Below are 27,967 nucleotides of genomic sequence, written 5' to 3'. Positions count from 1 at the left end.
CGCGTTTCTAAATATAAATATATCATTACTTGTATAACAATCTATTTATTTATATACCTGTCGAAACTATTTTTCCTATTTACACTTGTATTCCAAGTTTTGATTTTTTTGTTTTGTTTTGTCATCACCAAATTTTAATCTTTGTATTAAAACAAACAAACTCGCAACACAGAAAAGCGTAATGACATAAAATCATGTAATATCTAATACATGGTAACTTTGAGATTAATCCACTGATTAGAGAATTTGGACTAAGCTAGACACTGGAGCCTTGCAAACGTTAAGTAACCGGTGTGACCTCTTGCCTCACTACAAGGTCGAGCCATGACGACTGAAGTAGCATTAGAAGAAGAGTTGTCACGTGAAACGTTGTCGTCTTCATTTGAACGGTGTTTTCTCTTGCAAGGTCTCGTTCCCCCATTGTCCTCCTCGTGGCTCTCATCAACCATACTACTAGTATCCATTTTCACTTCCTTCACTTCATATGTTCTGAGAAGCACCTCGAAAGTTCTTATCTCTGCAAAATTCAAAACACATCAGTCATAAGATCAAACAAAACTCACAAGGGAACAAGAAAATTAATACGCTCCTACTTAATGACAGTTGGCTTTGCTTCCCCTGATTTCCAAGCCAAAAAGAATGCCAAAACTATTTCTCTAAAGAAGTTCATCTACTTAAAGAGATCCTTTCGACTTATTAATTCAAAGATGTGTGACTAACAATAGAAAGTCGATGATACATACTGGAAAAAAGGGTAGACTAAAGAACATAACTTAAGTCTACACAACTTATTTTTAGTCCTAGGATTTGAATATTTGAGAAGAGGTTTCACTCCCAAAGTCACTACTTTAGAACTTTGATGTTAGGATGCTTCCAAGGTAGAATTATTCAGATAATGGGTCAGATCTTACTTCTACAGCTCTTTCAGTTTGTATTGGAAAAGAAAGTAAAGGAGATATTGTAAATGAGGATAAGCTTACCTATGAAATTTGATCTGAGGACTTCACAAGTGCGTTGTACTTGCTCGATGCAAGGTGAGAAAGAGCAGAGAACTCCATCCTGCTTTAACATCTTTGCTGCAGAAGGAACAGCGAGCCAAGGCTGTGGAAGGTCTAGGAAAACCGAATCAGCCAAACCTGACAATTTCTCAGGAAAACCTTCTCCTTGAATGTCTCTAACCTCTACGGTTACTAAATTACTAATTCCCGTCTTCTCAAAATCTTCCCTGTTGCAAAGTAAAAGTAAAAGAAAAGATACGTAAGGACTAGACCTTTAAGACAAAAGCACAACCAGAGAGCTAAAACATCGAAGAAGTTTATACCTTGCAGAGACAGCTCGTTGCTCGTGAAAATCAAACGAATACACATGTCCAGTTGGAGCCACAGCTCGAGCAAGTGAAGTAGAAAGCGAACCACTTCCTGTGCCTGACTCAAGAACAACACAGCCAGGCACAACTTCTAGATACATAACAACGAAGCTAATATCCGCAATGTAAAGAATCTGAGTCCTGTGGCTTAAAACCAATGTCCATAGCTCAGGAGTTGGAGCCAACAAGTACACAAATTTACCCTTGTTGCTGAATACTTTCGTCCCTAATGGCTTCCCGATCCAATCAGAGTGTTTATAGAAACCAAAACGGTTCTGAAGCACACCGTCTTTGCTTACTTTCACAGGTTTCATCACATCATGTCTCTCGTAAACAATAACCAAGTCTCCAACTTCAATACACCTTTTGAATGACAAGGATTTCTTTGACTCAGTTGGTAACATCTTGAGATTACGGAATCACTTGTAGATTAAGGTACAACCAGTTCTGTCCTGAAAAGTCAAAGTCTCGTGTTAATTACTTAACAAACAATTGATTCTCACAAATCACAGATATATAATCGCAAACTAATTATCAATACAAAGCTAAGCAACATTAAACAGTTCAAACACATTGATAATTAAGTTTGATTAAGGATCCAGAAACCTTAGGAAACACAACGACTAGACAAAGCGACGGCTTCTATAAGAAAATAAACAGAAAGCAATAGTAAAAATCGAAGATACTCACAGAGGAAGATTAAGAAGAGAAGGTAAGAACTTGAGCTGAGCTAACAATGGAGTTTGGGTAATGATGTTTGTGAGAAACAAATCTGACCAGACAAAGAAATAAAACCTCTCAGTAGGGTTTTCGCTTTCCTTTTTTCTTTTTGTTTACAAATCAAAATCGGAAATTGAGACTAACCGGACCATATTACAGATTTGGTCAATTCGAACCGGCTAATCCGGATTGGTTTATAGCACAGAGATTAATTTGACTGGGCCTTTCGTTGGGCCTACTTAAAATTCGGTTCTCCTTTTTTTTTTTTGTTTCTTCTCTTTCCTTTTTCGCCGGAACCGTCATCGTAATATAGCTCAGAGCACACTTTTAACAATAAACTTGCCGACGCGTCAGTCAGATTCAGTCAGTGGTCGACGTCGAACGAAAAGAGTTTTGAGTGCGGAGTCTCGGATGCTGAATAAGCTCACGCACGGCGCTTTCACGTACAGTGCTAGCCTCGCCGCCATGTTATCTTCATCAACCGCTGCTGGTTTATCGTCTTCGTTCGTTTCCACTCGGAATTCATGGAAGTCTCCGGGATTTCTCAATTCCGGTATATTCTCGGGTGGCGTTTCGAGGAATCGCGTCGCTTTTCCCGTTCAGTTTCTACGCGCATCATCTGTTCGATGTTTTGCCTCTTCAGGCGGTTCTGATAAAATTCAGGTTCAGAACCCTATAGTTGAAATGGATGGTGAGGCTCTATGATTGGTACTTAGAATCATAGAAAATGTTAATTTCTAGATAATTGGTTTTGGATGATATCTTAAAAAGTGATTTGCTTGTGTTCCTTGCTAAGTTTGGTATCCCAGAGAATGTTTTTTTTTTTTTTTTTAATTTTTTTATATATACTTTGGAAATGTTCAGGCGATGAGATGACGAGGGTGATATGGACTATGATAAAGGAGAAAGTAAGGATGTAATTTATCACCAAGTTTGCACCTTTTGATTATATATTTTTGGACTGAGCTCACATGTTGTTTTCTTATGTTTGTAGCTTATTCTTCCTTATCTGGATTTGGACATTAAGTACTTCGACTTGGGGATTCTGAATCGTGATGCTACTGATGACAAGGTTACAGTTGAAAGTGCAGAAGCAGCTCTTAAGTAAGTGTTACTGATTCTTTGCGTTTTCTTTGGTTTAGATTCTCGTTTGTATTAGAAAACATTTTGAAGCCTGAATTGTAGTTTGTAGTTTTGGCCTCTTATTTCGCCTTTGCAGACTCTTTTTTCAACAAATGATTGCCTTTTTTTTTTTGTGGCTTAAATTCGATATTACTCTTTCTCTATGTGAAATTAAATTGATTTTGCGCTTTAAACTGTTTACGTTTGCAGGTACAACGTTGCTATCAAATGTGCCACTATAACTCCTGGTATTTTATGTCGTTCGCAACACATATGCTGCTTGTTTGCATCATAGGAAGCATTTTTATATCTTCCCTTTGTTATTTTTTGGCAGATGAGGGTAGAGTAAAGGAGTTTGGACTGAAATCAATGTGGAGGAGTCCTAATGGGACAATCAGAAACATTTTAGATGGTTTGTCTCTCTATTATTAAAGAACAATGCATGTTTTCAGAATAGGGATATCTTGGTTAAATTGCTTTGCAACTTTTTATTTCATCCAGTTAGCAGGTTCTTTTTCAATCTTCATTGTTTTTACATAAAGTTTTCAATGTTTTCCAGGAACTGTATTCCGTGAACCTATCATGTGCAGCAATATCCCCCGGCTTGTTCCTGGTAACTTTTGTTGCCTTGCTATGAATCTATGTTAGGATATGTATATAGATACCACGTGAGAACTCAATTCTTTTTGTCTTTACAGGTTGGAAAAAACCAATATGCATTGGTAGGCATGCCTTTGGTGACCAGTATCGTGCCACTGATACAGTTATTAATGGGCCAGGAAAGTTGAAAATGGTTTTTGGTAAGACCATACCAAACTATATTCATTAGACCATGATGATTCTTCAATTATTTAGTTCAGATTGAAGTGAATAAGTCTCATTGTCTTATTAGTCCCACAAGATGGGAACGCACCTGTGGAGCTAGGTGTATATGATTTCAAAGGCCCAGGAGTCGCACTAGCTATGTACAATGTAGATGAGGTATGTCTCTTTTATTAATTGGCTTTAGTTTTATTCACTCTGGTTGTCAAGATTTTATTAACCACCATACTGTGTTTTGTGATATGCCAGTCAATTCGAGGTTTTGCTGAATCATCTATGGCGATCGCATTTAATAAGAAATGGCCACTATACTTGAGCACCAAGAACACAATTCTCAAGAAATATGATGGCAGGTTTGTTTTCTATGTTCCCGCCTTCTTGATGATCTCTAAGTCTCGGGTTTGCATAAGCGAGCTGCTCTATAATCTGGTTGAACAATACAGGTTCAAGGACATATTTCAAGAAGTTTATGAGGCGAATTGGAAGCAAAAGTTTGAAGAGCACTCAATCTGGTTAATATCTTTATGCTCTTACTTAAAGTTTGCATCTTGCTTCCCTTTTCGTTAGTAAAGGTAATATGTAAATGGTATTGTTGTTTTAGGTATGAGCACCGCTTGATCGATGACATGGTGGCTTACGCAGTAAAAAGCGAAGGTGGCTATGTCTGGGCGTGCAAAAATTACGATGGTGATGTTCAAAGTGATCTTCTTGCCCAAGGTATAATTTAAACCTACAATCCTTGAATGTTTATTTGTGTAAAGCAAGTAACATACTTAACACTTCTTACTGTTTTTCCTTCTTTAAATGTAGGGTTTGGCTCATTAGGTCTCATGACCTCCGTTTTGGTTTGTATCATAAACCTACAGTCAAGTATCAATTCTCTTTGCAAAAAAAAGTCTGTACATGATAGAATTTGTTGCAGTTGTCTGCTGATGGGAAAACACTCGAGTCAGAGGCGGCTCATGGAACTGTAACTCGACACTTTCGACTGCACCAAAAGGGACAAGAAACCAGTACTAACAGCATCGCCTCCATATTTGCATGGACACGAGGCTTGGAACACAGGTATCTAAGCCTCTTTCAGACTTTCACACACAACTTTATCATCCTATGTTTTGCTATTCTAGCTAGATTAGCTAACTGAGTTCTGCGTTTATTCATGTATCTATCTATTCCACTTGCAACGTTCTTGTGCTTCCTCTTGATCATCATCTGATGGAGTCTTCTGCCCTTTTTACTGCTTAAGGGCAAAACTGGATAAGAACGAAAAACTAATGGATTTCGTCAAGAAGCTTGAGTCATCGTGTGTAAACACTGTTGAGACAGGGAAAATGACCAAGGATCTAGCCCTTTTAATTCATGGTCCCAAGTAAGTAGCCCTTCCTTTCCTCATTAGCAGCAACTTTTCCATTACTGGTCATTTGCATGTAACAAAAAAAGAGCTCAAACCGTCTAAATGATTAAAACTTATAACCAAGTAAACCCGAAATTGAATCTGAAACTGATCCGAAGAAACTGAAGAATGTGCTGGCAAGTCTTCAAATTAAGTTGTGTATATTGATAGGAAACCATTTAGCCAAAGCCAAACCAATTCGTATTGCATTCAGTTTTAATGCTGTTAGCCTGTTACTGTTGTATTATTGCTCTTGATGGGTTTCATGAAACTTTTGATGCAGGGCGAGTAGGGATTCGTATTTGAACACGGAAGAGTTCATTGATGCAGTGGCCTCCAAGCTCAAAACACAGCTCCACGAAATCCCTCTTGTCTGAACATTTCTGAGAACAATACAAAAATAATGCTCGCCATAATAATTTCATAACGTAGCATAAAACTAAATGATGTTGGCGGTTGAATGATTTTTTGTTGGAAATAAAAAAACGTTTTTGTTTCATAGTTCCAAGTTGTTTTAATTTAAGAATTACTAGTGACAGTATCTATTTTACATTTCGTATCAAACATGAGTTTTCTTGCCTTCAATGGCGATCTACATTATGAGTATCCCAAGTTAATAAGTTAATAAACTTCACGTTTAAAACACACGCAGGCTCTAGTTGTATGTATCCAATGCTCAAAATTAACTAAAACAGGAGATCATGGGGGTCGGTTTAATTAAATGTTAAGAAAATTCGGTTGTAGCAGAACCGTACCGGACCGGGACCGCTAAAACCCTTTCTTTTAGTTATATGTTGTCGGCTCAGTCTCAACTTCACCGGTGCGTTAAACCCTTTACCGTTCTCCCTCTCGTCTCCGCCTCTCTCTCTCTCTCTCTCTCTCTCTCTCAGTGTATGTGTAATGTCATCGATTGTGAATCGAGCTAGGTCATCTTCTCTTCCAAATCTTCTCGCATGGCGTGCTTTAGGTTTTCGTACCATCTGCTCTGGCCGCCTTGGTTTCGCTCCCTCTGATCCGGACTCGCCGGCCTCCGCAGGAACCAAAATATTGGAATCTTTTAAGGAGGAGTTCGAAGTCGGATCCCGCGTTGTCTCGTTCGAGACTGGCAAAATCGCTCGCTTCGCTAATGGTTCAGTTGTTCTCGGCATGGACCAGACCAAAGTTCTCTCTACCGTTACCTGTGCTAAGACCGACTCGCCCCGAGATTTCTTGCCTCTCACTGTATGTTGCATATCTTTTCATCATTATAGTTTCCCGATTTTGAAGCTATTATGGTTGAATTTGTCTTACGGACTCTATGATCTGTGAGGAATTAAGAAATGGTCTGTGTATGCTTGGTACCTTTTAGGTTGTATGTATTTGTAGAATTCTCCAGGAATCTGTGAATTTTTCCCGCAAGAGAAGTTTGTCATTTAAATTGATGGGTTCATGGTGTTTTGTTTTAAACTGATGTTTATCATACTTCTTGTGAACTACTGTCAGGTTGACTATCAAGAGAAGCAATACGCTCAAGGTTTGATTCCAAATACATATATGCGAAGAGAGGGTGCACCAAAGGAGCGGGAGCTGTTATGTGGCCGGCTCATTGATAGACCAATCAGACCCTTGTTTCCTTCAGGGTTTTACCATGAAGTTCAGGTATGATTTCTTTTCTCTAATTTCGTAGGAAATAGACCTATGTGGAAGTGTTCATTTGTAAATTTGGGTTTATCTTCATTTGTTAAATTTGGTCACATGCAGATAATGGCTAGTGTTCTATCGTCGGATGGGAAGCAGGATCCAGATATACTAGCAGCTAATGCATCATCAGCTGCCTTAATGCTATCGGATGTTCCATGGAGAGGACCCATTGGAGTCATCCGAATAGGAAGGATATATGGGCAGTTTGTTGTCAATCCAACAATGGATGAGGTAACAGCAGTTTATTTATTGGTATATTGTCTAAATTTTTACAAATTGTCGGCTCTGTTTCATTTTTTTTTCGACTTTTTTTGTTTTGGTCAAAATCGGTGTATAGCTTAGCTCAAGTGATCTTAATTTGATATACGCTTGCACAAGAGAGAAGACTATGATGATTGATGTTCAAGCCCGTGAAATCTCAGAGAAAGATTTAGCAGCTGCCCTGAGGCTAGCTCATCCAGAGGTAGGTTCAAGAACCTTGGAGTTCCTAGTACAATGTAACCTTTCTTGGAGTTCCTAGTCTTGAATCGTTTTTTTTACACAGGCTGTTAAGTACCTTGATCCCCAAATAAGATTGGCAGAAAAAGCTGGGAAACAAAAGAAGGAGTACAAATTGTCCATGCTTTCTGAGAAAACTTTAGAAAAAGTGACTGACTTGGCTGCAACGCGTATTGAATCCGTCTTTACTGACCCTTCTTATGGAAAGGTGTGTGCTCGCTTTGTTTCCATCTCAAAATTTGATGTTAAGCTCCTAGCCTCATAATTTTATATATCCAGTTTGAACGTGGAGAGGCTCTAGATAACATTGGAAAAGATGTAAGACAAGTATTTGAAGAAGAAGGTGATCAAGAAAGCTTGAGCATTCTTCCAAAGGCTGTTGATACAGTGAGAAAGAAGGTAGGCTTTGTAAATTTGGAATTATATTTGGTTCCTCTTTGCTCTTATTTTGGGCGAACCCGTCCTGATAAACTTGACATAAAAACGAGCACTTGAATCAGATAATTAAATAAGAAATAGCAATATCAATTATCTTTTGTCTAATCAATTATTATTCATAAGTTTATGAATTTCATTTTACTTTCAGACACATCTCAAGAGATTGCAAAGACAGTCACTAGTAATGTGTTATAGGCTTTTGCATTTTTCTCCTTTGTTCACTGTCTTACTACTATTTCACTTTGACTAAAATATCAGGTAGTCCGTTCAAGGATGATATCAGATGGATTTCGAGTTGACGGGAGAAATCTTGATGAAGTTAGGCCCATCTATTGCGAATCCAGTTATTTACCTGCGCTGCATGGATCAGCACTTTTCTCACGTGGAGATACGCAGGTTCGTCCTGAAACTTTAGTTGCAGAGTGTATAAAATTATGGTAGAAACCTCTACTTCCCAAAAAAGCCTATTAATGTAAACCTTTTGCACCAAACCAAAAAAAAAGAGAATCTCGTGGTATTAGGTAGCAGATGGTTAAAAAAATCCCTGAATTTTTACATTGTAAGCAATGACATTACTCTGTGCTTTGTATCATTTATATGGGTTGCTTTCCTAGCTTAGTTTCATTCTATTGCCGGTTCAAAAAATGTAGCCTGAAGTTGTTGGAGACAAGCTTAATCAGTCAACTGCATTTAATGAGAATCTTGCTTAAAGATGTTTTGTATGTGTGTTAAAAGGTGCTCTGTACTGTCACACTTGGAGCCCCGGGAGATGCACAAAGCTTGGATTCCCTTGTTGGCCCCCCAAGAAAGAGATTTATGCTTCACTACAGCTTTCCTCCATATTGTACAAATGAAGTCGGAAAACGAGGTGGCCTTAACAGGCGTGAAGTTGGTCATGGTAAGGTCTTTGATTCCTTTTTTTCTATTTGCGTTTAATGTCCTCAAGTATATCAAACTCTAGCTTATAATAGAACATAGATCTTTTTGTCTTATTTTTCTTTGACATACTAGTGTTTTTGTCATCTAAGGAAATTTTTTCTGTGCTTTATGCTTGACTGCGTTTTACCATTTCTGTAGGAACGCTTGCTGAGAAAGCATTGCTTGCTGTCTTGCCCCCTGAAGAGGCTTTTCCTTATACAGTTCGTATAAATTCAGAAGTAATGTCCTCAGATGGATCCACGTCAATGGCAAGCGTTTGCGGAGGTATTCATTCTCACTCACAGGCCAGTTTGTATTTTGTTTTTGCAAGCCGGTGCAAACTATCATGTGTTTCTATTTTACTTCATAATGAAAGGCGTTTCGCTTCTCAGGTAGTATGGCATTAATGGATGCCGGAATCCCTCTGCGAGCTCATGTTGCGGGTGTCTCCGTTGGTCTTGTCACCGATGTAGATCCATCAAGTGGTGAAATAAAGGACTACCGTATAGTAACTGATATTCTGGTGAGTTCTCTTCTTTTAATTTGTTGTCTTTTCTTGTTATGTGATCAGATTAATCATGAAACTGAAATGTGCGGCAGTGCAGTAGTTAATATAACCTTTGTCTATTTAACCATGAGTAGTATTAAGTTAATAAAAATAGATTTTATAGCAATACATACATTGGTTTCTCAGGGTTTGGAAGATCATCTGGGAGATATGGATTTCAAGATTGCTGGCACACGAAATGGTGTGACAGCGATTCAGCTGGATATAAAGCCAGCTGGAATACCGTTGGACATAGTTTGTGAATCCTTAGAAAATGCACGTGAAGCCCGTCTTCAGATTCTTGACCACATGGAGAGAAACATAAATTCCCCACGAAGCCAGGATGGGGCTTCTTCTCCTCGGCTAGGTCTCTCTCCCACTTGTATCTTCGGTAACCTTAACTAATAGGATTTCCCCTGCTCAAACTCCAGAACTTATGTCTGTCTTGCAGCAACGTTGAAGTACAGCAATGACTCACTTCGTAGCTTGATCGGACCTATGGGTGTACTCAAGAGAAAAATTGAAGAGGAAACAGGTTATTTATTGACTTCAACTTTAATTGTTAAAAGCTTCTTTATTTGGATAGAAAGAGTTGAGAAGAAAACTCAAGGGTGACCTTTAAAGACTAAAAAGATCGTGTTGGATTGAAGAAGTCAAGTGCTTTTAAGATTGTAGTTTCAAAATGGAATTCATAAACTTATGAATAATATTCACATGGTTTCTTATAGTTTCGCTGGAAGATTTTTTCTGATAAAAGAAGTTTCTTTGTTTAGGTGCAAGATTGTCTATTAACGATGGAACATTAACTATTGTTGCCAAGAATCAGGCTGTGATGGAAAAGGCTCAAGAAAAGGTATCTTTCCGCCAGCTCAGCTTTTAATTGATCAGTGATTCTCCATGAATTCTGATTATATGCATGTCCTCAGGTTGACCTCATCATTGGTCGTGAAATAGTTGCTGGTGAGGTGTACAAAGGCACAGTGGTAACTATAAAAGAGTACGGTGCATTTGTTGAGTTCAGTGGTGGTCAGCAAGGTCTACTACATATGTCTGAGCTATCTCATGAACCAGTAAGCTTTCTTAATGAAAAACTGTGTCCGCTTCTCAAGTAAACCTAAATGTTTCTCCCTATGGTTTTCTCAAGTAAACCTAGATGTTTCTCCCTGCCAATGCTTAGAGCGACGATCTCGGAGTTTTCTTGTTTGTTTGCCATTACTCTAGTTGAGATTTGGTTTAAACTTACCATGTGTTTATGCAACCCTCCAGGTCTCCAAGGTTTCAGATGTATTATCTATTGGCAACTACATCACGGTGAAGTGCATCGATACCGATGTCCGCGGTAACATTAAATTATCTCTCAAAGCATTGTCGCCCAAACCCAAACGCAAACCAGAATCTGATCCTGAGAAATACCCGGTGATGAAAGAGTCGTCAACAGTCTCCATAGAAACGTCTAGTGTTGGAGAGACAGTTGCAAGCATGCCCAGTATCGTTACGCCACCTCAGAAATCTAAGTTAGCAGTTCCTGCAGTTGTCATCCGTACTGCTGTAGAGTGTGATGAGGCAGAGAAATCTTCCCCTGTGGACAAGAACAACAAACCTAAACGCGCCGCAACACCGAAACCAGACCGGAAACCCAAATCCACTGCCTCTAAACTGACTGCGTCACAAAAGGAAAAAGAGGCACTTGAACTTTGTGCTCCAGAAGAAATTATAGCTGAATGTGGTGAGACTCTGAAGCAAGACAGGAAACTAAAACCCGCTTCTCCGAAAAACAATAGCACAGCTTCAATAGTTTCTGATTCTAATCTAGTATCATCTTCAAAAGCTAAGAAATCAACTAGGAAGGAGGATCAATATGAGAACAAGGCGGAAGAGAGTGCAACGGTTAGTACCCGAGAACTGAAAATAGGAACAGAGATGATGGCCAAGGTGCAACAGGTTCGACCCCTTGGATTGGTTCTTGATTTAGGTGGTGGAATCCGCGGTATGTACAAATTCGAGGTATGTTTCAGAAAGTTACCCTTTTACTTGTTCTCCCATGTTCTTAGTTAAGTTGAAGCGATACTTAATTCTTGCTTGCTTACTATGTATGAGTACAGGATAATGAAGAAACAGAGTTTGAAGAGGGAGACACATTGCAAGTAAAATGTACAAGTTTTACAACAAAAGGAATCCCTGAGATGGTTTTGGTTGATGAAGAGGAAGACTAGTGGTAAACTCTCTTTCCTCTCTAGAAGGCTTTCAACCCAAGGGATCATGTGGAATCAATATCATACGAGAGTTTTTCCTTCAAATGTTTTTTTTTTAATCACAGGGATTGAATCAAGAGATGATCTTTAGCTGATTTTGGTGAGCAAGGTAGATAGATTCATTGGCGTCACAAAGGAGTTTTCCTCGAGGGAAAACTAATGCAATCAGTAGCGATAACCGGGTAGACCAAAGAGAAATTCAACCCGACCGGTGAATTTGGCGTGTTGTTTTGTTTCTCTTTTATTGGGGGGTGTTTTATGGAACCGATGTGGCGGGTCTGTTTAGTGTAATACTCTTAGTAACTGATCGTATTAAGATTTTCGAAAGGTGCGTAACGTAAGTTTCATCGCTTTTATCCCGTTTCTGCAAAAATACAAAAACTTAGTCGGCAGCTAAAAAAAACTTACGCATCCCAATAGCATTTTCTTGACAGATATGAGTTGTCCAAATATCTTACTATTTTTATTAAGAACAAAAGAAGAATTTTGTACGTCTTTTATTTGGTTCTTGTTCGGTTAAATATGTATTTTAGATATTTTTGTAAATTACACTCGAAAATTGCCAAAAGTTTGCCTCTCACACATTTTAAATGTTTTTTTTTTTTTAGTTTTTATGTCTACCATTGAAATGTTCATTTAAAGATTAAACTCAGTTGACCTACCAAAAAAGGAAAATTTAAATTCAAAGATAACGTTTTCATTGGGTGGTCGTGTAAGTAAGAGTCGTCGTCAGCGAGTTTTTCTACTCCCAGAGTAATGGAGCCATCTCAACCGTCGCTTTCACATACAACTGTCCCGGTGGATTCCGACGGCCGAGCCACCGTGTTCCGGCCATTCTCTCTCTCCTCACCTCACTCACGAGCCTTTCACCTAGCATGGCTCTCACTCTTCTCCTGCTTCTTCTCCACTTTCTCAATCCCTCCTCTCGTCCCCGTCATCTCCTCCGACCTCAACCTCTCTGAATCCACCGTATCCGCCGCCGGGATCGCCTCCTTCGTTGGCTCTATCTTCTCTCGTCTCGCTATGGGACCACTCTGTGATCTCATTGGACCAAGAACTTCCTCGGCGATCCTCTCTTTCCTCACCGCTCCAGCTATTCTCTCCGCCGCCTTCATATCCTCTCCGACGTCGTTCATCCTCCTTCGTTTCTTCGTCGGCTTCTCCCTCGCTAATTTCGTAGCCAATCAGTACTGGATGTCATCCATGTTCTCCGGTAACGTCATTGGCCTCGCTAACGGCGTCTCAGCAGGTTGGGCTAACGTCGGCGCCGGTATCTCTCAGCTCCTTATGCCTCTCATCTACTCCACCGTCGCCGAGTTCTTTCCACGCGCCTTTGCTTGGCGCGTGTCTTTCGTGTTTCCCGCCGTTTTTCAGGTTACAACCGCCGTACTCGTTCTTCTCTACGGCCAAGATACTCCCAGCGGCAACAGAGAAACATCGAAACAGAACAAAATCAGAACTCCGGAAGGAGATAAAGGAGAAGGAGAACATTCCAATTTCGTTGAGATTCTTATCGGCGGACTTGGGAATTACAGAGCGTGGGTCTTAGCTCTGCTCTACGGATACTCGTACGGCGTCGAGCTCACGACGGATAACATGATCGCCGGATATTTTTACGAGCGATTCGGGGTGAATCTGGAGGCGGCGGGGACGATCGCGGCGAGTTTCGGGATATCGAACATAGCGTCGCGACCGGCGGGAGGAATGATATCGGACGCGCTGGGGAAGAGATTCGGGATGAGAGGGAGGCTCTGGGGACTCTGGGTGGTGCAATCGGTGGCTGGGTTGTTGTGTGTGTTACTCGGACGAGTTAACTCGCTCTGGGGATCCATCGCCGTCATGTGGGTCTTCTCTGTTTTTGTTCAAGCTGCTTCTGGCCTTGTCTTTGGCGTCGTCCCTTTCGTCTCCTCCAGGTTTTGGTTAAGCGTCGGTTTGATTTTGATTTGGTTTGGTTTGGTTTGATTTATTCGGTTAACTTTTGTTTTTATGAAATTGACACAGATCTTTAGGAATGGTGGCGGGGATTACGGGAAGTGGCGGCACTGTGGGTGCGGTGGTGACGCAGTATCTGTTGTTTTCAGGCGATGGTGTTAGGAAACAGAGAAGTATTTCACTTATGGGTTTGATGATGTTTGTGTTTTCACTTTCTGTTACATCTATTTACTTTCCACGTTGGGGTGGAATGTGTTGTGGCCCTTCGTCGTCGTCTTCTGGAAGTGAAGATGTTTCCCGGCGACTTCTGGACGACGATGAAGAGGAAGATGGTAAAGTGAGAAGTGGTATACTTCGTCCCGTTTGTTGATTGCGTATTTGAGCTGCTAAGCATTTGGCCATATCAGAAGTAATGGGTAATGGCCAAAGTAATTAATACACTAGGCAGATTAATCTTTATTATAAGGGGATTTGTGGATTAAAATGTTAAGGGAAGACTTAAGGAAGAATTGGCTGTTTGTCATGTCAAACAGTCTTTAAAATTTTATATATGTTCTTGTTCGTGTTGAAATTGTCACTCCACAACAACAATTCAGCTATCTATTCAAGGTTTCATAACAACACCGCAACACCAGCTCATGTTCTATTCAAGGTTCTGGATAGGCAGGTTCGTGATGCCATCCTTGCGAAGAGCCATCGTAAAAACTTCAAAAGGTCAATGCAAGTGTGGCTTAGATCTATTTAGGTGTGCTTCTACCAACTCTTATGTTCCACAGATATCTTCTTGTTTTTTTATCTTTTTGGGCAAGGACTATCTTTTGTATCAAGCTATTGTAGACACTACAATTTATTTTCTTGAATGAAAATTCACATATTTTTTTAAAAAACAACAACAATTGAGCTGACGCCATTGCAAAACAAACCAGCTAATTAGTTTGCATCCTCTTTGTATATATATCTTGGAATAGTACTAATTAGACTAAGTGACTGTAACAAATCAACTCCTATAGTGTTGCATGTTTATATTAGTGGAAAAGGAAGGAAGTTGACGTCAAAGAAGAAGAAAAAAAAAAGAAAAAAAGGTAACATACAAACATTTTGATCAACTCATTGTTTTGGTTTTAAAAAAAAAAAAAAAACTCATTGTTTTGGTTCTTTTTGCCTCTGTTTCTTTGGCACATCTTGTAAAAGACAAAGAGCAAGAAAATTAAATTATACTAGTTATCAGTCGCCATTCAAAGCATTTATTCCGATATGTAACATTATAAATTCTTGTAAAAACTAACCATTAATTTTGGTGAATGAAGGAAGTCACCGACGTTGTCACGTTGATAAGTTTGGACGGTAGAGAAAGAGCTCAGCAGGGGTGACCTGAGAACACATGTAAAACGAGAGATGTAATGTAATAATGACGTGGCGTCATTACAGTCGTTGATTGCACATGTGTTCTCATGTCGACCCTGTCGAGATCCACTACCTTGACGATATTTTTTCTCTCTTTTGAACCAGTATTAAATTATAGGATAGTTACAATTCGAGTACCGATTCCCCTGAAAACTGATGCGGAACTAATATATATACACACAAAGTTATGAAGGGATTGGGCAATAATGGGTGGTAGTACACAATCTCACCCCAAAAATTGTAGTACACTAGCTTAAATATTATTGCATTCATTTACGTTTTCTTGTAGTACAAATAAAAACAAAAAGTTCAGACAGACTTGCGTACCTGCAAAATTGATTAAAACAAAACAACTTTGTACTTCTTTGAAAGTACAACGGCGAGTTTTGTACTAGCTGCCTAGCTGGTAGGAACGCCAAAAGAATGAGTACTAGGAAACGTTCCAAATATGCTCCACGTGTTCGTTTACTATTCACGATAGATATTTCTTTGCGAACCAGTGTGGTCTGAAGTAATTTTTTTCGCACTAGTTTTATAGAGATGCTACACGTTATAGTTGAATTTGTATACTGTAGTCACATTTTTCGTACATGGTTATGTTTTAAGTATTATCCAAACAATATCGTATCTATATATTTTCATACATGTTGTAATTACATAGCCACACAATGAATTATCAAAATGTCATTCTAACTCAAAGAAAAAAAAACAAAAAACAAATAATGCATAGACAAAAAAAATTAATGCAACAAGCTCATTGCGGCCGTATATCATTAAATTTTGATAGTTGGGGCCTTGGGTGGGGGGGGGGGGTTATGCCGTAATAAATAAAATTGAAGCAGGACCTAAAATAATAAAACCAACTGGACCAAGACCAAAATAATAAAACCGGGTCGGTTAGCGTTTAATCGGTGTTAAAAATACATTAATTAGCTGGGTATGAATTGGACCGGGCTTCAATTTTGCCAGTTGAAGTGTTCGCTTTACGAAAAAACAAGAGAAAGGCCCACCTCACCACCAGCAGCATCTCTCTCTCTCACACTTTCTCACTCTCCAAGTCTCCTCCTTCCCGTGAAAGCTGAAAGCTCATCTTCTCCTTCCACGTGATTTGTCTCCCCCGGATCACTAAGCTTTCAGGTCGACGACATCGTCCTTGGAGTTCGGTTCAAGCAACCGGTAAATCTTCCACTGATTTTGAAGAAGATTCTTCCATGTTCGATCTGATCCGGCTTCAGAGATCGAGAGTTGATTGCCTCCAAACATCTTGAATTTTAAACCAGAGACGAATACGACTTAGAGCAAGATATATATATATATATAGAGAGAGAGAGAGAGAGAGATACGAAGCTGTTTTCATTTTCAACGTCTGATTGACTATGTAAAGTTCTGATCTACGGAGACGAATGGCGGGAAAATTGACTTGAGCCGCGTTTTTTTTTTACTGGGTGGGTCGATCCAATCCAAAAATGAAGAAGAAGGCGTCGCAGCAGAAGTTACTGTACAGATGGAAGAGGAAGGTATACGGTACATTGATGTTCGCTTTCTGCTTGGGGACTTTCGTATTTATCCAAGCTCGTTTCCATGGAATCACTTCGTCTCTCAAGCCTCGCCTCGATCAGAAACCTCAGATTGCTTTCCTCTTCATTGCCCGTAATCGACTCCCTCTCGAGTTTGTCTGGGATGCTTTCTTTCAGGTACACATACACTTCTCCTCCTTTCTCTAATTGGGTTCTGAAACACTATTAGGTTAGATTCTGGTACTTGGGATCTTTTGGATGTTTTCACTCTTGGAATGTGGATAATTTAGTTATAAATCATGTTTTATAGCTTTAAAAGAAATTGTCAAAGCCATGTTGAAGTAATTCAGCTTGGTCCATGATAATTATGTTCTTTTTGCAGGGTGAGGATGGAAAGTTCTCAATATATGTTCATTCTAGACCTGGATTCGTACTCAGCGAGGCTACAACTCGATCAAAGTTCTTCTTGGATCGGCAAGTTAATGACAGCATACAGGTTGCTGCTATGAGAATTATGTATCAGTTTATTAAATCATGATTTTTTCATTAGCAGCATTTTTTTTTTTTTTTAAGGTCGTCTGATTCATTTGTTTAATTACAGGTAGACTGGGGTGAATCAACCATGATTGAAGCAGAACGTGTATTGCTCAGACATGCACTTACTGATCCATTTAATCACCGCTTTGTTTTTCTTTCTGATAGGTGAGATTGATTTTGTAGGTATCTTTACATGTCTGGGATTGCAATTGATGAACTTGCCTAACTAAATTTTTCAGTTTGTTTGGTTTCTTCTCAGCTGCATACCTCTGTACAGTTTCAGCTACACTTATAACTATATCATGTCAACACCAACTAGTTTCGTTGATAGGTCCGTGCTGCTTAAATACATAACTCCATACTGTAACTTTGATGCCAACAGAAAGGAATGTTTATGTTGGAATCACTAAATATTTTTCTTTATTGCAGCTTTGCAGATACAAAAGATAGCCGTTATAATCCTAGAATGAATCCCATTATTCCTGTTCATAACTGGAGAAAAGGATCACAGGTGAAGTTTTGATCCCTTGTTGTGTAAAATGTATTTCTAAATGACCACGAATTCTGTCATTCTGAATGTGTGAACTTTAGCTGATATTATCTCTGCTATGTTTACTTTATTCTATTGTCTTCTCGAAGTGGGTGGTTCTGAATCGAAAACACGCAGAAATTGTGGTGAATGATACCTCCGTCTTTCCGATGTTTCAGCAGCATTGCAGAGTAAGTTGTAGAAACCTTCACTTCATTAGCAAGCTTGGGAATACTGTATTTGATATTTATGAGCTGTCCTCTAGTATGATACTGTAAAGAGGGATATACTCTCTTTGTTTTCATTCATTTATTGTGAGAGTTACTTTGTTAGTGGACAGTTCACTGTTGCCTTGGCTCACTCATTAACTTTTTTTTGCATATGATCTTGCAGAGAAAATCACTTCCAGAGTTTTGGCGAGATCGTCCTGTGGTAAGTTGCTTTTTCTCTGGTCACAGATTTAATTACCGCACCATATTAACAGTTCCTCGTCACCCCATAAGCTCATGTCCATTTGATTCCTGCACGTTTTAGTCTGTAGAATCTGGAAGGCATTTCTAGCTTGATGACCAGGACACGATGTATTGTACTAATGTAGTCTTATTGTGTAGCCAGCTGAAGGTTGGAAGGAACACAACTGTATACCTGATGAGCACTACGTTCAGACATTGCTATCTGTAAGATTAATGTTTGATCCAACCGTATGCATTGTCATTTAGAAATGAATGGTACAATTAATCAAATCTGGTAATCCTTCTTAAATTTTCAGCAAAAGGGTGTAGATAGCGAACTCACACGAAGATCACTGACACACTCAGCTTGGGACCTTTCTTCCTCTAAAAGAAACGAACGTCGTGGATGGCATCCTATGACGTACAAATTTTCTGATGCGACTCCTGATTTAATACACTCCATTAAGGTACACATGTGTTATCACTTCTTGGACCAAAAGAGAAATTGTGGGTTCAGATTTTTGGTAAGGTCCGGGCATTTGGTCTTACGGTTTAGTTTAGATATCTTGGATTTCGAGTATTTAGGTTTTGTGAAGAGGTAACACCACCAACTCCAAGCTAAAAGTAAACTGGTTCGGTTAGGGTCTTAAATTTTTGGTTCAGTTGGGGTTACCAAATCGAAATCAGAATTGGGTTAGTTTGTTTTTTTATGGTAATGCATTCTTAAGACCAACATTTTTATCTGGTAGAACTAAAAATCTCTATTATGTATCTTGTTTTTTCTTGCTATGGCTTTAACCCTCTTTACAAGCTTAAAACAGAAGTTGAATCACTAACCAAACACATTGATTCACAGGGAATAGACAATATCAACTACGAGACGGAATATCGGCGAGAATGGTGTAGTAGTAAAGGGAAACCGTCGCCGTGCTTCCTCTTCGCCAGGAAGTTCACTCGTCCTGCTGCTCTCCGCCTCCTCCGCGAAGTAAACATTTCTTTCAAAATCATCGCTTAAACTAAGAAAATTTACATCACAAACATATTACTGATGAGCTCATTGTCGGTTCCTTGCTTCCTCTGTTTCTTTGGCAGTCTATCTTGTTAAAGGACTAAGAGCAAGACAATTAAGTAGATCATTCACCATTCATAGCATATATTACACATAGGTACGTAAGATTACTAAGATTTACAACAATGTTTGTATTTGTTATTTCATTTGTAATACTACAGATCGAAATTACATAGAAACTTACCATTTGGTATATGAATAAATCCTCGGCGTTTAGATAAGTTTGGACGGTAGAGAAGAGCTCAGCAGGGGTGACCTGAGAACACATGAAAACGAGAGATATTAATCATTACATGGCGTCATTACATCCCTTGGTTGCACATGTGTTCTCATATCGACCCTGTCGAGATCCACTACCTTCGAAATATCTTCGGTTTATTACAACTTGTGTTTTAATCTGCCTAGACTGGGAACTATTTATATACAGACACACATAATGAAGGATTGAGTAGTACACAATATAACCACACAAATGGTAGTACACGGGACCAAGTTTTGTAGCATTCGTTTATGTTTTGTATAGTACAAAAAAAAACTTCAGACTTGTGTACTGCAAAATTCATTAGAAGAAGAATGAGGAAAATCAACATTGTACTTCTCTGAAAGTACAACGGCGAGTCTTGTACTACTAGCGATTGTTTTCGGAAGTTATTATAATTTCTTTATGGTCCTTCTCCCTTATTCTAAATTTAGATCAAAATGACCTCACAATTACAAAAGTGGGGAAAAGTACTAAAGACCCATACTATTGAATTTGGTTTAATGACTTTCATAATGAGAGCGGAGGTAAACAAAAGTAATAAAAAAGCCCATTATGTGACGAAAGAATAGTGGAATACAAAAAAGAGTGCGCGTGATTTTGCATACATTGGTATTAAGTATTAACTTTTATTTAAGTCCCACATCGTAAACACACGGAGAAAGACAACAAACTCATGCCATATAAAAGATGGAGAGAGCCTTCAGTTAAAAATCACGGAGCCGTGCGATAAGCACATAGCGAACTATTCTTTCGCCTTTTACTAAAGAATACCGTGTGCTTGTCGTACTAAGCGGCATACGCCTATTTTTGGAGGGTTGTCTCTTGTTGAGATCAACCCCTAACAATCATTAACATTGAATTTTTTTTAATTAAATATAACTTCCTTAACGAGCAGTATATGAATTTAAAACTTCTTAACGACACAGTAAGCTATTGAGATGATTACAGTTGAAGATGATTACTGTTGAAGAGCTTACACTAGTCCCACATCGGATGAGTATTAGCAAAACAAAGCCAAAGTTTTGCTATAAGAGAACTTGCAAACTTTGAGACAAAGCATATCTTTCTCGGCCTTTTGGCTTAGATCAAGACACATCAGTTGGAATGAAAGAGTAAACCCGTGAGTTGTTGTGTGCGACTGGTTCAATTTGTCTACTAGTTTTTGAAATGTATCCACTTTATCTCCAACTTTAACCATCTCTATGGTCTTTTCAAATGCTAGACGCCCCCACGGATATTCAGCAAAAGCATCAACATCTCTTACCATCTCCACAATTTTTTTGGACGCTCTAACAGTTGATAAGTCACAAAGCAATATACCCTCAACTATTACAATAAGGGCCAATTGTAACCTCCGAGCTCCATCCATTTTTTTTGGACTTTGGCATCCTCTTGTCTAGCTTCAACATATTGACAATTTCTTGTATAGTGTTTGAGTTCTTTGGTCCTAACAAACTCCCTCAATAAGGATCATCACCTTCGGCCGGATTCTGCATTTTGGCAATGGCGTTTTGACTTGGCAATTGGCCGTAGTTCAGGCCAGTCACAATAGCAAACTCTCTGAGGGAAAAGCGTATTGGATGACCGCCATAAACAAACCACATCTCATGTTTCTTCATAGTAACAAGTGATCTACAGAGGATTTGATGGACCATTTTCCCTGACAACGAGCTCTTTTTTACTGGTAGGCGGAACATGCAGCCGATTGGTGAAGACTTAAGCCACTCAAACTCTTTCGTCCCATCCATGACTTCAACAATGTCGAGGAGATACTCGGGTTTCGAGTAAGAGTTGATACGTCCTTTCTGAGGATAACAATCGATTGTGAATAGCCTAGGAGGCAGCAGTTGCGCATTAGCCCCTAAGACTGTTGGTTCGGGGCTGAGGTTCCTGTAAGATAACAAGATTTGACGGTAGACATTATTATATCGGACGGTAGACAACAATATTATCTGAATAGACGAAGTGCTAACAAGTGTCGGTTGCAGACATTTAAACAGTGGACATTTTTTAAAACAGAACCGAGTGGACAAATTATCTGGATCGGTAGACAAGATTATAATCTGAATGGATGGACAATTTTTTAAAAAACTAATTCTGTAGACAAGGAAACTGTGGACGAATCCGAAGAACACAAAAATATTGTCCACTAGGTTTATGGTAGACATAAATGGTAGACACAAATGGTCTACTAAGGTTTATGGCAGACAAAAATTCTGTAGACGAGAAACATCAACAAATTTGGGATCCGGTCCACAAGGAGACAATATCGAAGTTTAGAGATCTGGTCCACAAGGGAAGCAACAGTGATGTCGTCCACAAAAAAATCAAATAAGTTTAAGGCAAACTAACCCTGACAACGTTCCGGCAGTCGGGTGAGCCCCTTGGGTTTTCTCCTTGACGGGATCAGAGCGATTTGTGGGGCCAGTTTCAGGAACACTAACAGAGAATTTAATGAGAGACGTAAGTTAATTTAAAGAAAGAAATACGGAATTAGCAGGAGATAAATCAGGAAATTTATCCTCCGACGACGACCAACAGTGTGGAGAAATTCATCGGCGTTTAGCGGGAATGAAGGAGGTGGACTGGCCTATAGCGAAATTACAGTTCGAGGCACATTCTCTTTTGTGTACGAATGATTCGAGAAAAATACAGAGAGCCGCGAAAAAGAGAAAACAGGGAAGAAGAAGAAGTGGAAGACGATTCAGTTTCGGGGTTAGGGTAAAAGGTACAATTGTTTTTTTTTTTTTCAAATATTTACAACAATTGATAAAAAGGACAATAGGGTAATTTTATGGGGATATAATGCCATCGGTATGGCAGATTTCGAAAGGATGAAGCAGTTATGACACATTTCGTAAGTTTTTTCACTGTATATGGCACATTAGTTAGATTTCTCATGTCAAAATATATAATCTTCTCTGTCTAAAAAATAACCACTCTTACTCGTAATTGCAGTCAATTCTGGTTGTTTCCTCCTTTGTCCCCACGTCGAGTTGGAGAAAGTTAGTAGTCATGGGCTAATTAAGTCTCCAAGCCCAATGGGCTATACAGCAAGTCTTCGAATTGATGTTGATGACGCGTTACATTAGAAAGAGATGCTGACCTATACGATTTGGCCGATGACAATTAATTGTAATTTTTCTCCAGGAAGTTAAGGAAATCATATAAAATCTAAGGGGAGAGATTATTATAACTTCGATCGATGAATACGTCTATGTACTCGGATAAGCAGATAATGGATCTGATGAACGAAGACAATACTAATAATAATAATTCACAAGACGGCGGCGATCACCAGAAGCACCGCGCCGGTGATAATAATAATGGCTTGGAGTCGAAGAAGGAAGCGATCTTTCCAAGCTATGATTTCCAGCCTATTCGCCCTAATGCCTCTGTCGGATTGTCTCACCACGCTTTAGATCTCGCCGGATCTGTTAATTCCACAGCCGCTAGGGTTTGGGATGCATCTGATCCAAAACCGGTTTCAACTTCTTCCGCAAGAGTAATATTTTCAAAAAATTCTCTCATATCTCTCCCCCCCCCCCCTCCCCCTTTCGTTTATGATTTGCGATCAATCTCCTTTGTTTGTGTCTCTGTTAGTTTTTACCACGGTTACGGTATTTTGCTTATTAGAATCGGTATTAAGGTTTAGAAGAATCATAAACAGTTGTTTTGACTGTGTTAATGGATATATATATATATACTAGTTCTGGTTCTCAAGCTCCGCTCTGTGTTTTCTTCACTGTTCTGTGCTTACATTTTGCCTGACTTGATCTGTTCTTAGTTCATCGTTCAGAGACTAGTTGTGTAAGCATCATTTTACATATCTGTCTTTAATGTTTCATTCAGTATAAGTTTTGTAGAAAACACCTGATTTTTTAGGTATTATATATGATCTACAGCTATTGTGTATATTATTACTTTTATGTTTCATTACCAGTTTGCTTTAATCTTGCTTTGATGCTTGCATTGCTTGGTTAGGATAATGGCAGTTATCACACTTTTAAACATGTTGCATCTGGTTCGTTCTTGCAGAGTTATGGTTCTATGGACTCTCTTGAACCTTCAAAGTTGTTTGCTGAGAAGAATCGAAATGCCTCAGAGTCAGCTATTTTATCTGCGATTGATCTCACAATGAAGGCACATGCTGATAACCTGATACATGTCATAGAAGGTGTCAGTGCACGTCTAACTCAGCTGGAGACCAGAACTCGAAATCTCGAGAATCTGGTGGATGATGTGAAAGTTTCTGTTGGGAACAGCCATGGAATCACTGATGGGAAATTGAGACAGCTTGAAAACATCATGTTAGAGGTAACTTATCTCTTCTCGGAAACCTTAAGTAAATTAGACTGAATTTATAGAAACAACTAAATGAATCTGAGATATTAGACTAAGGGTTATTCTCTGCCTTTTGGATGCCAATTCCACTATTCTAGCCTGGCCTGGGAGTTATTGATCATTTAACTTCAAAGAAGTTTCTGGTTTCATGTTTTTTATTTTTCAATTTCTTTAATGCATTTGAGCTTTCATTCGATATACCATCTATCAAGCTTCTAGATTTCTCAGTACCTTCTTTGTATGATTGCTATCAGGTGCAAAGCGGTGTACAGATGTTGAAGGACAAACAAGACATAGTTGAAGCGCAGCTTCAGCTTTCAAAGCTCCAATTATCAAAGGTAAACCAGCAGCCCGAGAAACACTCTACACATGTTGAACCCACTCCTCAGCCACCCGCATCACTGCCTCAGCCACCAGCTTCTGCTGCAGCTCCCCCGTCTCTTACTCAGCAGGGCCTCCCGCCACAACAATTTATCCAACCGCCTGCCTCACAGCACAGTCTCCCGCCTCCTTCATCACAACTGCCTCAGCTTCCTAACCAGTTCTCTCCCCAACAAGAGCCTTATTTCCCTCCGCCTGGTCAGTCCCAGCCACCTCCAACAAACCAGCCTCCATATCAACCTCCTCCTCCAACCCAGTCACTGCATCAACCACCTTACCAGTCACCTCCTCAACAGCCACAATACCCACAGCAGCCACCTCAACAGCTCCAACACCCGTCTGGCTACAACCCGGAGGAACCACCTTACCCTCAGCAATCTTACCCACCAAACCCTCCTCGTCAACCACCTTCTCATCCACCTTCAGTTTCAGCCCCATCTCAACAGTACTACAACGGTCCTCCAACGCCACCATCAATGTATGATGGATCAGGTGGGAGATCCAGTTCAGGTTTCGCTTCCGGGTACTCTCCTGAGCCTTACCAGTACACCGGTCCACCATCCTCACAGTATGGAAACACCCCGTCTGTGAAACCGCCACATCAGAGTGGAAGCGGATCTGGTGCTTACCCACAGCTCCCAATGGCACGCCCACTACCACAAGGATTACCAATGGCTTCAGCCATAAGTAGCGGTGGAAGTGGCGGCTCGGGTTCCCCAAGATCAGGAAGCAGAGCCCCAGTGGATGATGTAATCGACAAAGTGGTAAGCATGGGGTTCCCAAGGGACCAAGTGAGAGGAACAGTGAGAACATTGACTGAGAATGGTCAAGCGGTTGACCTCAATGTTGTTTTGGATAAGCTGATGAATGGAGATAGAGGAGGTATGATGCAGCAGCAGCAACCGCCAAGAGGTTGGTTTGGTGGTCGTTAGCTGTGTTAATATCTCTTAATTGCGGTTTCGCTGACATTTGTATAGTCGTATTTTATCTCATGTCAGATTTCCTCGAACATATCTTTGGATTACCTTCTTGTTTGGTCTGACGACTTCATTATTTTTTCACCGCTTTCTCTATGTATTTGAAACTGAAACTTGAAGCTTCGGTCATTTATTTTCTCTTGTGTTTCATTCATTTGCGTACTTTGGCTCTTTGAAAATCACAGACCACCTACATAAAGAAACGTCCCTGCGTGTAGGCTTCGCTCTGTTGTTAATTTGTTATTATCTTTCCTTAGCCAAAAGACGACATACATTTTGACCGACTGGAACTGAACGACAAGATGTTTCTTCTTTACTTAAAACGGCGTCGTCATGTCACCCGCTAAACCCACTAAAACTCTTATTGATTGTCTCTCTCGCTCCCCTGCCTATCTCTCTCTCTCGGGGTTTCTCGTGCTTCACCGGTGGTTTCATCTTGACGATGTCGTTGACGGAGCTAGACGACGGAATTGTCCGCAGGATGGCCATCGGCGCAGTCTTCTCTGATTTCGTATGGACGGATTTATCTCTTTTGTCATTCCCTCATTTGATTTCAAATTAAATTTGGTAGAATCCAGATTTCGAGTCTAATCCATTCAATTCTGGTTGCTGGATGGATGTTACAGGGAGGGAAGATACATTCAGTGGGTTTCCATAGGACCGATGACCTACTGGTTACATCCAGGGAAGATGATTCACTTCGCCTCTTCGATATCGCCAACGCTAAGTCAGTTCTTCCTCCCTTATTTAGGTTTTCGATTAAGTTCTACCAGTTTTACTCTCAAGTAATATCGAAGAAATATATCGGATAAAAACGATTAGTTTGGATTTCTATGGAGTATGAAATTTTCTGTTGCACAAGACTGGAATTATTTTTTTTTATCTGAAAGTTTGTATTCGATGTTTGTTTAAAAAACGTAGACAGCTCAAGATTACATACCATAAGAAACATGGTACCGATCGTGTATGCTTTACTCATCATCCCAGCTCTCTTATTTGCTCTTCTCGATACAATTTGGAGTCTACTGGAGGTGAGTTCCTTCTTTTTATTCTTTTGCTTCAGATTGGTTAATCAATTAAAAATGGGTGGATATTGTACTTACTTGAATAATCTTTTCCTTCTTGGTGCTAGAATCCTTGAGATATCTTTCAATGTATGATAATCGGATCCTTCGCTACTTTAAAGGGCATAAAGACAGGTCTGATATCACCTCTGCAATTGGGAATTGGATATATCTTTTTGTTTACCTACTTACACTAGTAGTATGAAATTGTTCTTATGTTTCAGGGTTGTATCGCTTTGTATGTCTCCAATAAATGATAGCTTCATGTCTGGTTCTCTCGACAAGAGTGTCAGACTCTGGGATCTTCGTGTTAATGCCTGCCAGGTTAGTTTTCCAGTTTTACAAAGTCCGTGAAAGTCATTGTCCAATTAGTTTTGAGAAAGTCATATGGGATCACGTCTGAATATTCCTAGAGTTTTTACCAGAAAAGTGTCGTTTTCCTTTTGTTATCTAAACCTCCAAACCCTCATAATTTGAACCTGAAAATTAACGTAATGTGGATGTTGGAAGCATTTAACATGTAGAACAAGTTTTCTCGATTTAGGCTCCCTTCTTTTATTGTCTCTCTGTGAATGTATATGGTTTCATGATTTAGGCTTACCCTTTTAGTCAATAGGGAATTCTACATCTTCGTGGTAGGCCTGCAGTTGCGTATGACCAACAAGGCCTGGTGTTTGCTATTGCAATGGAAGGAGGTGCTGTTAAGTTGTTTGATTCCCGGTGTTATGACAAGGTTAGCTACTAAGTTTTGATTCACACAGCCATACACATTACTTCTCTTGTATTTCTAAGTTATGGCTACTCAACCCAATTTCAATCTCTTATGTAGGGTCCCTTTGACACATTTCTGGTAGGTGGGGATACCGCTGAGGTTAACGATATAAAATTCAGCAACGATGGGAAATCCATGCTCCTAACAACTACAAACAACAATATCTACGTTCTTGATGCATATCGTGGAGAGAAGGTAATCACATTCTGTTTCTTTCACTTGGAAAAGACAAAAGATTAGGTTCAAGTTGGTAAAACCGGTATGTTGTTTTGCAGAAATGTGGTTTTAGTTTGGAGCCTTCACAGGGTACATCCATAGAAGCCACCTTCACACCAGATGGCAAGTATGTTCTGTCAGGTAATGCATTTGTTAGAAACTCTACACAACATCCAAGCTTAACCAACTTAACTCCAAATTATGAAACTACTCAACCAAACCAGATAAAAATCTAGACCTCACAGTAAGTTTTCTTTTTCCGATACAGGTTCAGGAGATGGAACCTTACATGCTTGGAACATCGAGAACCCATCTGAGGTAAATGCAGAATAATCAACATCACCAGGATTGTACATATCCACTTAAAAGATGATGAATTATTCAGAAATTTAAAGCAACTATATCTTTGCCTTGTGCTTGTCACAGTATCTAAATTTTTGTCCATGGTTTTGTCAAAAAATAAGGTGGCGAGGTGGGAGAACAATATAGGAGTAGTGTCGTGTTTGAAATGGGCACCTCGTAGAGCCATGTTTGTTGCTGCTTCGACTGTTCTCACATTCTGGATACCCAACGATGGCGAGCCGCCAGTTCCCGCCGATCGTAGTGCTGCTGACCAACAACCTCCTCCTCAGTGACGACATATGTTTCCATTATGCACTTGTGTATTGTGGTTTTTAATTTTGCCAGTTAGAACAAATGTAAGCACACAAGTATTTGAATCACAAAATACAAAGACCTCTTAATTGATTCACTTT

The 27,967-nt window shown here is 39.6% G+C and overlaps 7 protein-coding genes, 1 long non-coding RNA gene and 1 other non-coding gene across 15 annotated transcripts; 7 read left to right on the top strand and 2 right to left on the bottom strand.

The window, feature by feature from the left end:
• Positions 1-103: 103 nt before the first annotated feature.
• Positions 104-2,208, bottom strand: LOC104705733 (uncharacterized). Its single transcript, XM_087462412.1, has 4 exons — positions 2,057-2,208; positions 1,322-1,818; positions 981-1,225; positions 104-517 (listed from the first exon to the last, which is right to left on the bottom strand). Exons 2-4 carry the CDS (start codon positions 1,768-1,770, stop codon positions 252-254), a joined length of 960 nt encoding a protein of 319 aa, XP_087318538.1. The 5' UTR covers positions 1,771-1,818; positions 2,057-2,208; the 3' UTR covers positions 104-251.
• Positions 2,209-2,305: 97 nt separating this feature from the next.
• LOC104705732 (isocitrate dehydrogenase [NADP], chloroplastic/mitochondrial) lies at positions 2,306-5,922 on the top strand. The gene is made up of 15 exons (XM_010421799.3): positions 2,306-2,777; positions 2,951-2,994; positions 3,081-3,190; positions 3,419-3,456; positions 3,543-3,620; positions 3,768-3,821; positions 3,907-4,008; positions 4,101-4,189; positions 4,280-4,383; positions 4,474-4,542; positions 4,632-4,747; positions 4,841-4,875; positions 4,953-5,095; positions 5,277-5,399; positions 5,707-5,922. The coding sequence occupies exons 1-15, from the start codon at positions 2,498-2,500 to the stop codon at positions 5,798-5,800; spliced, it is 1,479 nt and encodes a 492-aa protein (XP_010420101.1). The 5' UTR covers positions 2,306-2,497; the 3' UTR covers positions 5,801-5,922.
• A 202-nt stretch (positions 5,923-6,124) lies between these two features.
• Positions 6,125-12,112, top strand: LOC104705731 (polyribonucleotide nucleotidyltransferase 2, mitochondrial-like). The gene is made up of 17 exons (XM_087462410.1): positions 6,125-6,644; positions 6,906-7,061; positions 7,164-7,334; positions 7,441-7,566; positions 7,648-7,809; positions 7,881-8,000; positions 8,298-8,435; positions 8,775-8,937; positions 9,117-9,242; positions 9,350-9,480; positions 9,652-9,871; positions 9,956-10,039; positions 10,278-10,357; positions 10,431-10,574; positions 10,771-11,508; positions 11,607-11,719; positions 11,822-12,112. The coding sequence occupies exons 1-16, from the start codon at positions 6,324-6,326 to the stop codon at positions 11,715-11,717; spliced, it is 2,991 nt and encodes a 996-aa protein (XP_087318536.1). The 5' UTR covers positions 6,125-6,323; the 3' UTR covers positions 11,718-11,719; positions 11,822-12,112.
• A 50-nt stretch (positions 12,113-12,162) lies between these two features.
• LOC104705730 (high affinity nitrate transporter 2.7) lies at positions 12,163-14,259 on the top strand. The gene is made up of 2 exons (XM_087462411.1): positions 12,163-13,669; positions 13,758-14,259. Exons 1-2 carry the CDS (start codon positions 12,513-12,515, stop codon positions 14,056-14,058), a joined length of 1,458 nt encoding a protein of 485 aa, XP_087318537.1. The 5' UTR covers positions 12,163-12,512; the 3' UTR covers positions 14,059-14,259.
• A 1,779-nt stretch (positions 14,260-16,038) lies between these two features.
• On the top strand, positions 16,039-19,807 carry LOC104705729 (glycosyltransferase BC10-like). 6 transcript variants are annotated; one of them, XR_015564145.1, is made up of 12 exons: positions 16,080-16,786; positions 16,992-17,105; positions 17,211-17,311; positions 17,386-17,477; positions 17,576-17,657; positions 17,786-17,866; positions 18,069-18,107; positions 18,287-18,352; positions 18,445-18,594; positions 18,984-19,112; positions 19,220-19,293; positions 19,414-19,807. XR_015564145.1 is itself a non-coding variant. In XM_010421794.3 (11 exons), the coding sequence occupies exons 1-11, from the start codon at positions 16,559-16,561 to the stop codon at positions 19,238-19,240; spliced, it is 1,083 nt and encodes a 360-aa protein (XP_010420096.2). In that variant the 5' UTR covers positions 16,039-16,558; the 3' UTR covers positions 19,241-19,417. The 6 variants fall into 6 exon arrangements, 4 of the variants coding, with proteins under 4 accessions (XP_010420096.2, XP_087318535.1, XP_087318534.1 ...); XR_754371.3 differs by having other exon boundaries at positions 16,088-16,786; positions 17,406-17,477; XM_010421794.3 differs by having other exon boundaries at positions 16,039-16,786; positions 17,406-17,477; positions 19,220-19,417.
• Positions 18,863-19,662, bottom strand: LOC109125835 (uncharacterized). 2 transcript variants are annotated; one of them, XR_002032940.2, is made up of 3 exons: positions 19,554-19,662; positions 19,381-19,452; positions 18,863-19,236 (listed from the first exon to the last, which is right to left on the bottom strand). It is a non-coding gene; the product is annotated as an uncharacterized LOC109125835 (long non-coding RNA). The 2 variants fall into 2 exon arrangements; XR_002032939.2 differs by lacking the exon at positions 19,554-19,662 and having other exon boundaries at positions 19,381-19,522.
• A 368-nt stretch (positions 19,808-20,175) lies between the features above and the next one.
• On the top strand, positions 20,176-20,292 carry LOC147939597 (U5 spliceosomal RNA). Its single transcript, XR_015564909.1, has one exon. It is a non-coding gene; the product is annotated as a U5 spliceosomal RNA (small nuclear RNA).
• Positions 20,293-22,538: 2,246 nt separating this feature from the next.
• LOC104705728 (uncharacterized) lies at positions 22,539-25,310 on the top strand. Its single transcript, XM_010421792.3, has 3 exons — positions 22,539-22,963; positions 23,497-23,775; positions 24,057-25,310. The coding sequence occupies exons 1-3, from the start codon at positions 22,664-22,666 to the stop codon at positions 25,113-25,115; spliced, it is 1,638 nt and encodes a 545-aa protein (XP_010420094.3). The 5' UTR covers positions 22,539-22,663; the 3' UTR covers positions 25,116-25,310.
• Positions 25,311-25,451: 141 nt separating this feature from the next.
• On the top strand, positions 25,452-27,963 carry LOC104705726 (protein ANTHESIS PROMOTING FACTOR 1). Its single transcript, XM_010421791.3, has 10 exons — positions 25,452-25,671; positions 25,787-25,887; positions 26,082-26,191; positions 26,293-26,359; positions 26,449-26,548; positions 26,841-26,957; positions 27,054-27,191; positions 27,272-27,353; positions 27,481-27,530; positions 27,677-27,963. The coding sequence occupies exons 1-10, from the start codon at positions 25,603-25,605 to the stop codon at positions 27,845-27,847; spliced, it is 1,005 nt and encodes a 334-aa protein (XP_010420093.2). The 5' UTR covers positions 25,452-25,602; the 3' UTR covers positions 27,848-27,963.
• The last annotated feature ends 4 nt before the right edge of the window (positions 27,964-27,967 follow it).

Source organism: Camelina sativa, chromosome 8 (genome assembly GCF_030686135.1).
Source record: "Camelina sativa cultivar CO46 ecotype springtype chromosome 8, ASM3068613v1".
NCBI lineage: Eukaryota > Viridiplantae > Streptophyta > Magnoliopsida > Brassicales > Brassicaceae > Camelina > Camelina sativa.
The sequence above is the reverse complement of the archived record's forward strand: the minus strand, read 5'-3'. Positions and strand labels throughout refer to the sequence as shown.

What these genes read in the sequence shown, in the direction of transcription:
- LOC104705729 (XM_010421793.3), top strand. Translation starts at nt 16,559, where the DNA reads ATGAAGAAGAAGGCGTCGCAGCAGAAGTTACTGTACAGATGGAAGAGG. An exon ending in TCTGGGATGCTTTCTTTCAG is followed by an intron (nt 16,787 to 16,991) that starts GTACACATACAC and finishes TTCTTTTTGCAG; the next exon opens with GGTGAGGATGGAAAGTTCTC. An exon ending in ATTTAATACACTCCATTAAG is followed by an intron (nt 18,595 to 18,983) that starts GTACACATGTGT and finishes ATTGATTCACAG; the next exon opens with GGAATAGACAATATCAACTA.
- LOC104705730 (XM_087462411.1), top strand. Translation starts at nt 12,513, where the DNA reads ATGGAGCCATCTCAACCGTCGCTTTCACATACAACTGTCCCGGTGGAT. An exon ending in GTCCCTTTCGTCTCCTCCAG is followed by an intron (nt 13,670 to 13,757) that starts GTTTTGGTTAAG and finishes AAATTGACACAG; the next exon opens with ATCTTTAGGAATGGTGGCGG.
- LOC104705731 (XM_087462410.1), top strand. Translation starts at nt 6,324, where the DNA reads ATGTCATCGATTGTGAATCGAGCTAGGTCATCTTCTCTTCCAAATCTT. An exon ending in TTGATACAGTGAGAAAGAAG is followed by an intron (nt 8,001 to 8,297) that starts GTAGGCTTTGTA and finishes CTAAAATATCAG; the next exon opens with GTAGTCCGTTCAAGGATGAT. An exon ending in CTGAGCTATCTCATGAACCA is followed by an intron (nt 10,575 to 10,770) that starts GTAAGCTTTCTT and finishes GCAACCCTCCAG; the next exon opens with GTCTCCAAGGTTTCAGATGT.
- LOC104705728 (XM_010421792.3), top strand. Translation starts at nt 22,664, where the DNA reads ATGAATACGTCTATGTACTCGGATAAGCAGATAATGGATCTGATGAAC. An exon ending in TTTCAACTTCTTCCGCAAGA is followed by an intron (nt 22,964 to 23,496) that starts GTAATATTTTCA and finishes TCGTTCTTGCAG; the next exon opens with AGTTATGGTTCTATGGACTC. An exon ending in TTGAAAACATCATGTTAGAG is followed by an intron (nt 23,776 to 24,056) that starts GTAACTTATCTC and finishes GATTGCTATCAG; the next exon opens with GTGCAAAGCGGTGTACAGAT.
- LOC104705726 (XM_010421791.3), top strand. Translation starts at nt 25,603, where the DNA reads ATGTCGTTGACGGAGCTAGACGACGGAATTGTCCGCAGGATGGCCATC. An exon ending in TTCGATATCGCCAACGCTAA is followed by an intron (nt 25,888 to 26,081) that starts GTCAGTTCTTCC and finishes TAAAAAACGTAG; the next exon opens with ACAGCTCAAGATTACATACC. An exon ending in ATGCATATCGTGGAGAGAAG is followed by an intron (nt 27,192 to 27,271) that starts GTAATCACATTC and finishes GTTGTTTTGCAG; the next exon opens with AAATGTGGTTTTAGTTTGGA.
- LOC104705732 (XM_010421799.3), top strand. Translation starts at nt 2,498, where the DNA reads ATGCTGAATAAGCTCACGCACGGCGCTTTCACGTACAGTGCTAGCCTC. An exon ending in AGTGCAGAAGCAGCTCTTAA is followed by an intron (nt 3,191 to 3,418) that starts GTAAGTGTTACT and finishes TTACGTTTGCAG; the next exon opens with GTACAACGTTGCTATCAAAT. An exon ending in TATCCCCCGGCTTGTTCCTG is followed by an intron (nt 3,822 to 3,906) that starts GTAACTTTTGTT and finishes TTGTCTTTACAG; the next exon opens with GTTGGAAAAAACCAATATGC.
- LOC104705733 (XM_087462412.1), bottom strand. Translation starts at nt 1,770, where the DNA reads ATGTTACCAACTGAGTCAAAGAAATCCTTGTCATTCAAAAGGTGTATT. An exon ending in CAACGAGCTGTCTCTGCAAG is followed by an intron (nt 1,226 to 1,321) that starts GTATAAACTTCT and finishes ACTTTGCAACAG; the next exon opens with GGAAGATTTTGAGAAGACGG. An exon ending in CCTCAGATCAAATTTCATAG is followed by an intron (nt 518 to 980) that starts GTAAGCTTATCC and finishes TGAATTTTGCAG; the next exon opens with AGATAAGAACTTTCGAGGTG.